Consider the following 9509-nt stretch of genomic DNA (forward strand, 5'->3'; position numbering starts at 1 on the left):
CAAATAAATAAATCTTTTTTAAAAATAATAACCACAGCAGGGTTATGAGCAGTAAGCCGATGTAGAGTGATGGAGGCCAGAAGAGGGCTTACTTTGTGGGAAGGAAAGGAGAGTGTTGGCTGGAAGAGAGCACGAGGGAGCCTTCAGTGATGCCAGCGATATCCTGTTTCTTCAAGTAAGCAATAGGCTGTGTATGCATGCAGAAGGTCATGGAGCGGTCTGCTGGCTCTGTGTGTACTGTGCTGTGTGGGAGCTATTCCTAAAGTGGAGAAAAAGAAAAACAGAGGACATCCCCAGCCGGGTCTCTCCGTCCTTGAGACCTTGAATGTCCCCTCTGTGCTCCTCATGGCAGAACTTGGCAGTGCACATCAGGTCCTTTGCCTTCTAGGAGTGTGCCTTTGTCTTATGCACTCAAGATTTTCACCCCTCCAGGAACTGTAGGACACTCGTTAGGAAGCACAGGGTCCTCTCCAAAGGTTCTTGTTGCCTTGCACCCTGCAGCATCAGTCAGCTCACATCAGTCCCAGAATTCTCTCTGCAGTGCAGATTCGGCAGTGACCAACTCTGGCCCAAAGTCTCATGCCTAAAAGATGAATTATTAGCTACTTTCAAGGTTGAGAACCAGCGGGTTTTCATGCTAAATGGAGCCATTCATCGTCACTTCCCACAGCTGCTAGATCTGTTCAACTGATTCCCGCCTTTTCTGACTGTGTTGCTCTATGTGAAAGCAGCGAGGCCACGGTTTCCAGCTCTTCCACTGTGCGGTAAAGACAGAGTTTCACTGAGACTGGCCTGCAAGCGAACGTGTCAGATCTCCCTAGATACGGGGACGCTGGAGAATTATGTCTGGTTCATTCCGACCTCTTCCTGTCACTTGAGACTGTGCAATTATTTATGCGTATAGCATATCTCTGGGAACTAGGGGGTGTAGAGAAATAGGAAGTATCCTCATATGTTTTAAAGTATAATCATGGGGGGTTATTTTCTACCCATAAATAAATGCCAAGGCACAGCTTTGAATTTTGACAAAGCTCTCAGAATTTGCTACATGGAAGACAAAGTTGAATTCTTGCCAGACCTCAAACAGCATACCTTAAAAATTTTTTTCCATTTATTAAAAGTATAGAGGATAATGTCAAGAACATCAGCTTACCACTCAGTAAAAAATCCAACATGTTCCCACTTTCACTTTGTAACTTTCTTATGTAAAGTAAGTAATTATAGTTATTGCTGAAGCCCCCTGGGGACCCTACCCTGCCCTCCCTCTCCCTCTCCCTCTCCCTCTGTACTCAAAGGTAAACACTATTCTGGTCTTTATTTTTATCATCCCCACATATGTTTTGATATGTGCATATATATTGAATACACATGGTATATGATTTTGTTCTGCAGGTTTTTAAACTTTATATAAATGGTGCTATACATGTCCGTTCCCCCACTTGCTGTTTTTACTCAACTGAATGATTTTTGAGACTAATCCATGGTGAGACATATCTCTTGCATCCTTTCATTTTATGCAGGATCATAGCCCTCACATGAACAACACCATTTATTGTTCATTCTGCCATTTATGGCCATTCAGGTTGTTTGCAGTCTTTAAGTGTCTTTTTTTTTAAAATACGTATTTATTTATATGAAAGGCAGTGTTACAAAGAGGCAGAGAGAGAGGTCTTCCATCCGCTAGAGGTCTTCCGTTTTCCTAGATGGCCGCAATGGCTGGAGCTGGACCCATCCGAAGCCAGGAGCCAGGAGCCAGGAGCCAGGAGCCAGGAGCTTCCTTTGGGCCTCCCACAAGGGTACAGAGGCCTAAGGACTTGGGCCATCATCCATTGCTTTCTTGGGCCATAGCAGAAAGCTGGATCAGAAGTGGAGCAACCAGGTCTCCTAAACTGACCAGCAGACACAAGTACACCCTTCTTGGGTCAGCTGTTTCTTTGCCACCTGGTCACAGCAGGGGGAACAGCAGGAAGCAGTCTGAGCTGTGGGTCCAAACTGCCTGGGGGCGGGGGGAAAGGCAAATACAGCGCCCATCCACCTCCACCCCACCCTATAACCCGGCCATCAACTGAGGTAAGTTTAGCAAGCAGTTAAACAGGAACTATTTTTTTTTGGGGGGGGGGGGGCAGGCAGAGTGGACAGTGAGAGAGAGAGACAGAGAGAAAGGTCTTCCTTTTGCCGTTGGTTCACCCTCCAATGGCCACCGCGGCCAGCGCGCTGCGGCTGGCGCACCGCGCTGATCCGATGGCAGGAGCCAGGAGCCAGGTGCTTTTCCTGGTCTCCCATGGGGTGCAGGGCCCAAGCACTTGGGCCATCCTCCACTGCACTCCCGGGCCACAGCAGAGAGCTGGACTGGAAGAGGGGCAACCGGGACAGAATCCGGCGCCCCGACCGGGACTAGAACCCGGTGTGCCGGCGCCGCTAGGCGGAGGATTAGCCTAGTGAGCTGCGGCGCCGGCCAAACGGGAACTATTAAGTACCTGCAAGGCAGGGCCTTATGAAGGCATTAAAATAACAGCAATAATGAATTGGCAGTTTTTTCTAATGAGTAGGCAGGCATTTTAGGACAGATTTCAGTGCCAGTAAGGGTGCAGTCTGCACTGCTGGCAGGGTAATAGGTACATTCCACTTGGAAAGCAGTTCAAGATATGTACCAAAAACCTTAGAAATGTCCTTATGTTTTAAGCTGTCCTGAAGACTCTGCTAAGAAATACTATTAACAGACCTAGAATATATGTACAAGCTGTTCACCAGACCATTTATTATTAATATTAAAATTAAAGAAGTGGGGCCAGCGCCATGGCGTAGCGGGTAAAGCCACTGCCTGCAGTGCCGGCATCCCATATGGGCACTGGTCCAAGTCCCGGCTGCTCTACTTCCGATCCAGTGCTCTACTTCCGATCCAGTGCTCTGCTGTGGCCTGGGAAAGCCGTAGAAGATGGCCAGTCCTTGGGCCCCTGCACCCACGTGGGTGACCTGGAAGAAGATCCAAGCTCCTGGCTGTGGGGAGCAATCCGGACTGGACTGAGTTACTGGAATTAAGACTTATTCTATGCATCTGCTCTCCCACAATATGGCGCTGGGAGAGAAGTAAACAGCTTCCGCACAGCTGCCTCCAGTTCAACTAATAAACTGTAGGACTTGCTCCTGATTGGAGGAGAGCAGCGTACTCGGCGTGTGGGCAGCCGAGTTGGGATTGGCGGAGGAGGACTATAAAGGAGGAGAGAGACGGCATGCACCAGGAACATCTATGGGGAACATCTAAGGGAACCCGTGCAGCCCCCAGAGAGCCGGCCGGCGGTGTGCCGCTCCCCTGCGGAAGTGGGGAATGCGGCCAGGGGGAACTGCCCTTCCACGGAGGTGGAAGGGATAGTAGCCAACCCGGGAAGAACCAGCAGCAAACCCGGGGAGGGCCGAGCAGACGAAAGAACAGCGCAGGGTCCTGTGTCGTTCCTCCACGAAGAGGGGGAGCGACATAATGGTGCCGTGACTCGGATTAGGAAACCTAGGTCGGATAGGAAACCTAGCTCGGATAGGAAACCTAGGACGGATAGGAAACTTAGGAGGGAAGAAACGGGAAGAACTGGGAAAATACCGGAGAGAGAGACTAGCAAACAGCCTAGGGAAAAGCCGGACGAAAAGGGTGCCGGAAGAAGCTATTGAAAGCCTAGGCATAGACTCGGATACGGACTACGGGGGGAAGCTGGGAGAAATCTCTAAGGTCGAAAGCGAAAGTGAAAGTTAGAACAAACAGACTCGGATGCAGACTGTGGGGAGAGGCCAGGTGAAATGAGGGAGGAGTATTGTTGGAGGAAAGCTTGGGGAAACATACCGGGTAGAGAAAAATGTTAGGGAAATTGAAGCCGCGGGGGGCAGGCCAAGGCGGACACGAAAGCCACTTTGGGATTCTCAAGTTAGCCCGGGAATAGGGGGCGAAAAGTTGAAACCAGAAGCTGAGACGTAAGCCAGATTGGGATCCGTCTGATTAGCCCGGGGAGCAAAGGACGGGAAGCCAAACCGTGGGGCGGAGACGTATGCTGGGTTGAATTCGCCAGGCTAGCCCGGGGAACTTAGATTGAATGCTAGTGGCGGACACGTAAGCTACGCTGTGTTACTCGCGGAAGCCGCCGCGTGCAGAGAGCACGGGGCGTGAATAGATAGGGAACGGGGCTGGCGCGAGGCCGTGGTGCAGACGCGAAGGGCGTGGAGACCGCGGAGCGCGCGAAGCCAAGCCGCGCAAAGCCGGGAAGCTGCGCAGATGAGAGAGGCGCGGGCTAAAGCGGCTCAGCCGGGAAGCCGCCGAGAAGTAGCCTCGGGGCGGGCAGCGGGAAGCTGCGGGGATAAGAGAAACAGAAGTTTAGAAGTAAAAGAGAAATAGGAATGCTGGAAGATAGAAGTAAAATGGGAGAAATAGGAATGCCCGGAGATAGAGAAATAGAGAAATAGAAAGGCCTCCCTACAACACTGCAATGTGAGAGCTTGGATTCGGTCTGCCTGATTAAGTGAGGCGATGAGCACGATGAGCACCTGCGGCGGCTAGCAGCTTATGCGCCGCAGGTCACCGAAGACAGGCACGAATTAACATCAGTAAGGCCTCCCCACAAAAAGGCAATGAGAAGGCTTGGATTCGGTTTGCCTGATAGAGCTTGTAAGCCCCTGCAGGCAGAGCAAAGCATGCGCTGCAGGGCACCGAACACAGGCACGCATCAGCGCCTAAAAACCTCCTCACAACATGGCGAAGAGAGGACCCGGATTCGGTTTGCCTGATGGATAGGACTTGTAAGAGCCTGTGGCAACTCTAGCAAGTACAGCAGAGTGTGTGCCGCGGGACACCGAAGACAGGCGCGTATCAACGCCAAAAAATAAAAAGAAAGGGGGATCTGTGGGGAGCAATCCGGACTGGACTGAGTTACTGGAATTAAGACTTATTCTATGCATCTGCTCTCCCACAATATGGCGCTGGGAGAGAAGTAAACAGCTTCCGCACAGCTGCCTCCAGTTCAACTAATAAACTGTAGGACTTGCTCCTGATTGGAGGAGAGCAGCGTACTCGGCGTGTGGGCAGCCGAGTTGGGATTGGCGGAGGAGGACTATAAAGGAGGAGAGAGACGGCATGCACCAGGAACATCTATGGGGAACATCTAAGGGAACCCGTGCAGCCCCCAGAGAGCCGGCCGGCGGTGTGCCGCTCCCCTGCGGAAGTGGGGAATGCGGCCAGGGGGAACTGCCCTTCCACGGAGGTGGAAGGGATAGTAGCCAACCCGGGAAGAACCAGCAGCAAACCCGGGGAGGGCCGAGCAGACGAAAGAACAGCGCAGGGTCCTGTGTCGTTCCTCCACGAAGAGGGGGAGCGACACCTGGCTCCTAGCTTTGGATTGGTGCAGTTCTGGCTGTTGCAACCATCTGGGGAATGAAACAGCAGATGGAAGACCTCTCTCTCCCTTTCTCTCTCTCTCTCTCTCTCTCTCTTTCTGTTCCTCTGCCTCTCTGTAACTCAACCTTCAAATAAATAAATCTTAAGAAAAATTAAAGAAGCAAATTAAATAGAATAGTTTAATATCCTGAAGTTTTGCACAGACAACCCATAGTTGTACTTTATAGCTATTAAAAATCATGGTTTTGGGCCGGCGCTGCGGCTCACTTGGTTAATCCTCTGCCTGCGGCGCTGGCACACTGGGTTCTAGTCCCAGTTGGGGTGCCGGATTTTGTCTGGGTTGCTCCTCTTCCAGTCCAGCTCTCTGCTGTGGCCCGGGAAGGCAATGGAGGATAGCCCAAGTGCCTGGGCCCTGCACCTGCATGGGAGATCAGGAGGAAGTACCTGGCTCCTGGCTTCGGATAGGTACAGCGCGCCTGCCATAGTGGCCATTTGGGGGGTGAACCAATGGAAAAGGAAGACCTTTCTCTCTCTCTCTCTCTCTCTCTCTTACTGTCTAACTCTGCCTGTCAAAAAAAAAAAAAAAAACAAAACAAAACCATGGTTTTGGGGGCTTGCATTGTGGGTAAAGCTGCTACCTGCAATGCCAGCATCCCATATAAGTGCCGGTTTGTGTCCTAGTTGTTCTGCTTCTGATCCATCTCCCTGCTAATGCACTGGGGAAGGCAGCAGAGGACGGCCCAAGTGCCTGGGCCCCTGCGTGCATGTCAGAGTTCAGAAGGGGTTCTGGCTCCCGACTTCAGCCTGGATCAGCCCCAGCCATTGCGGCCATCTGGGGAGTGAACCAGTGGATGAAAGATTTTCTCTCTCTGTGACTCTGACTTTTGAATAAATAAATAAATCTTTAAAAGAAAATCATGTGTTTTTCCAAACTTCCATGATGGAAAAATGGAATACAAACTTCATGTATTAAGTATGAAAACTAAGATATAAAACTGTGTATGCATATGGTATACTTCTAGTGTTTTTAACACCACATTTCACCATGGCCTCTTGATATTGTTTTGCCTGGGTAGTGGAAATGATAATTTTTTCTTTTATGTTTCTGTGTATTTTCTGAATTGTCTGCAAAGAGAACGTATTACAGGCATCACAAGGAAAATGTTAGTAGCCGGCGTGGGTGCTTGGGTGTCATGTCCCGGTGAAGGGGCTCCTAATTCTATACTTCACTCCGCAGCTGCTACTGGACACCCACTCCCTGAAGATGGTCCTGCTCGACCTCCCGTCCATCGGCTCGCAGGTGGTGAGGAAGGCCCCCGCCAGCTACACCAAGATTGTCGTGAAGGGCATGACGCGGGCCGAGATGATCCTCAAGGTGATGGCTCGTGGCTGCCTCCGGGAGCCGCTGGAAGTCACTGGATCGTTTTTCCCTTCTAGTTTTGGTTTTGAAAGCCCAGAGTACGGCCCATCCCCAGCAGTCCCAAAGGGCTGTCCAGATCCTTTGGCTGAACTAAATGTTGGCCTCATCATACTGTTGAAAGTCAGTGGACGGTTACTTTGTCTTTCTGACAAATAAATTCTTTGTTGTCAAGGGAATCTCTTGTAATTAGATTTGGCCAAAACTGGAAGTCGGTGGCGTTGTGGCTGTGAATCACTGCGCAAGGCAGGGAGCCTTACTTCTCAGCAGGGACTCCAGGCCCGGCTGTCCGTGACGCCCTTCCACATCAGCCTCTTGGCCGTCTGTGCTTTGCAGCATTAAACGAACCTGAACAGATGTTGTACTAAATGAATCTAACGAGCAAATGGGTTTTTTAAAGCCTCATTTAACAAAATATTGAGTCACAGGTGATGGTGTTGAGCCTGTCTGAAGCCTCGGGCATCTGCATCTGATTTTCACCTGTGCTCTGAGAAGGGCGAGGGCAGAGAACAGCGGTACTATCGAGTCGTGGTCTTGGAGGCTCAGGGCCTGCAGGCTCGTCAGTCCTCCTTCCCAAACAGTAACTCAAATGATGGCAGGGGAAAAGGCAGCCGCAGGCCCCAGACAGCTGTGGAGCCAAGTGCGGACATCAGAAGCAGCTCATCATTTTCTTCCCCCGCTGGGGAGAAGAGCGTACAGTTTAGGAGTTGTCTGCAGGCTGTGCTGAGGGAGCTCTTCCTGCCCCCTCTCTGGTGCACTCTCAGGGATTCCAAACAAAAGTCAGCTTGCTGCAGGGAGAAAATCACGTCCGTCCGCGTCCCGAAGCCCGATGGCAATGAATGCGAGGCGTTCAATGCCTCCTTTCCCCCCATCTGTCTGTCGATGGCTTTAATGAAGGTAGGTGAGTGAACTTCTAGATTCTAGGCACACAGAAGGGGGAGACAGCTCTGAAATTTCTGTTTCCGAGAAGATTCACTTCCTTGGTACCCTGTGTGCACGCAGTGCCTCAGACAGCAGACCCTCCACACAGTGCTTCCCAAGTCCTCCTGGCCTGGGAGCCCACCCAGGCCTACGGCGTCGGAACCTTCTGTGCTGTAACAGGCAAATCCGATGATTACACAGCAACCCCAAGAAACAGCGCTCTGATTAACGGGGTTACCGCCGCTTCCCAAAACCTGATGGAATCGTTTTGTGCTCAGCTGACGAGTTAGGGGAGATGACCCCTGCCCCCAGCCACGAGTGCTCTTTCAGGGCCTAAGCTTGTCTCCTGCCCCTGTAGGTAGTGATGGCCCCTCATGAACCACTGGTGGTGTTTGTCGACAACTACATCAAACTCCTGACAGACTGCAACACAGAAACCTTCCAGAAGATACTGGACATGAAGGTGAGCACAGTGTCTCATTCTGTCAGACCTGCTTGTCCCTCTCACACTCGGTGGTTCTCACTGGGGCGGAGGTAGGCTGCTGGCCCGTGTGCCCGGCACCACACTGCTGGGCAGATGGGAAGAAGCCTTTGGAGAGGAGGGGCCTGGGTGTATGAACTTGAGGCTTCGGAGCCGACCTCCATGCCTCGCTGGGAGGAGGCTGGGCTGGAGTAGAGCGAGGGCGGGAACAGCGCCTTCCCCGTCCTTCTCACCTGTCCCCCACCCCCCTTGGCTCCCATCACCCTTCCTCCCTCTGATTTTCTCTGGCCAGGGCTGGCAGTCGCCTGACGAGCGGGTGCATCCCCAGCCTGCAGTCATTGTGCTGCTTGCATGGCCTCAGCGTGACGGCTCTGCTTTCTCTCTGCACCCAGGGGCTGAAGCGAAGTGAGCAGAGCAGCATGCTGGAACTCTTCCGCCAGCGGCTCCCCGCCCCGCCCTCAGGGCCAGAAGGCTCCAGCTCTCTGTCCCTGATGGCTCCAACCCCGGAACAGGAGTCCTCGCGAATCCGCAAACTCGAGAAACTCATTAAAAAGAGACTGTAGGAGCACACAGGGGCGCCTTCTCTTTCCTGGCCAGCATCCCTCAGCACCTGGTTACCCGAAGCCCCATCCGCTCCTGTGTTCCCGTAACCCTCAGATCACCTGTCGTGAAACTTCGGGGGCTGTTGACATGTTTGCCCCATGCCCTGTCTTGATTCCTGTGAGTAAGAGCCGGGTTATAAAAAGGCAATTGAGATGATCCATGATGCCTAAAGCAGAAGCAGTTGCTGTTGGGATTGCTCTCGACCAGTTGGGCCGTTACTGGCTCCCGCGGCCTCACCCTGGCAGCCCTGCCCTGCCTTCCAACGTGTGGGCCCTGCTTTCCACCATACACCCATGCAGGCGACAGGTGGGAAGCCTGGCTCTCATCCCTTCCCAATGCCACTGGGGGAGGTCACCCCTTAGCCAGGGCACCGGGCACTTTCCTCCCACTCGGCTGTGGCTCTGGGGCCCGAGTTCACGAGTGATAGAGGGAGCAGCACGGTACTCTTCCGAGGGAGCTTCCTGGGACAGATGTTGCTTTTGGTCTTCTTCTCGGCTTAGCCTGCTTCTCTCCTCTTCGTAGCGGTCACCCACGGAGAGGGCGCCTGTCTGCCACCCTGGAGGCTGCCTGTGCCCCACCTGGGCTGTCGGGCCCCTGAGCTGGGGAGGGGACAGACCCAGATCTGACTTGGAGAGAGGGTTCTACTTGGCACTCAGCGGGGTATGTGAGCAGATTGTTCTGTCTCTTCATCCCCACTCTGATTTCTGTAGAAGGGG

General features: G+C 52.6%; 1 protein-coding gene across 4 annotated transcripts in view; it reads left to right on the forward strand.

The window, feature by feature from the left end:
• Positions 1-8949, forward strand: part of VPS53 (VPS53 subunit of GARP complex) — a 177307-nt gene extending 168358 nt beyond the window's left edge. For all 4 annotated transcript variants that reach the window (XM_070061170.1, XM_070061172.1, XM_070061171.1 and 1 more), the window contains 3 exons: positions 6609-6746; positions 8068-8172; positions 8583-8949. In XM_070061170.1, the coding sequence (XP_069917271.1) occupies positions 6609-6746; positions 8068-8172; positions 8583-8753 (414 nt within the window). In that variant the 3' untranslated portion in view covers positions 8754-8949. The remainder of the gene's footprint in view (positions 1-6608; positions 6747-8067; positions 8173-8582) is intronic.
• Positions 8950-9509: the final 560 nt, after the last annotated feature.

Source organism: Oryctolagus cuniculus, chromosome 17 (assembly GCF_964237555.1).
Source record: "Oryctolagus cuniculus chromosome 17, mOryCun1.1, whole genome shotgun sequence".
In the NCBI taxonomy this organism is placed as follows: domain Eukaryota; kingdom Metazoa; phylum Chordata; class Mammalia; order Lagomorpha; family Leporidae; genus Oryctolagus; species Oryctolagus cuniculus.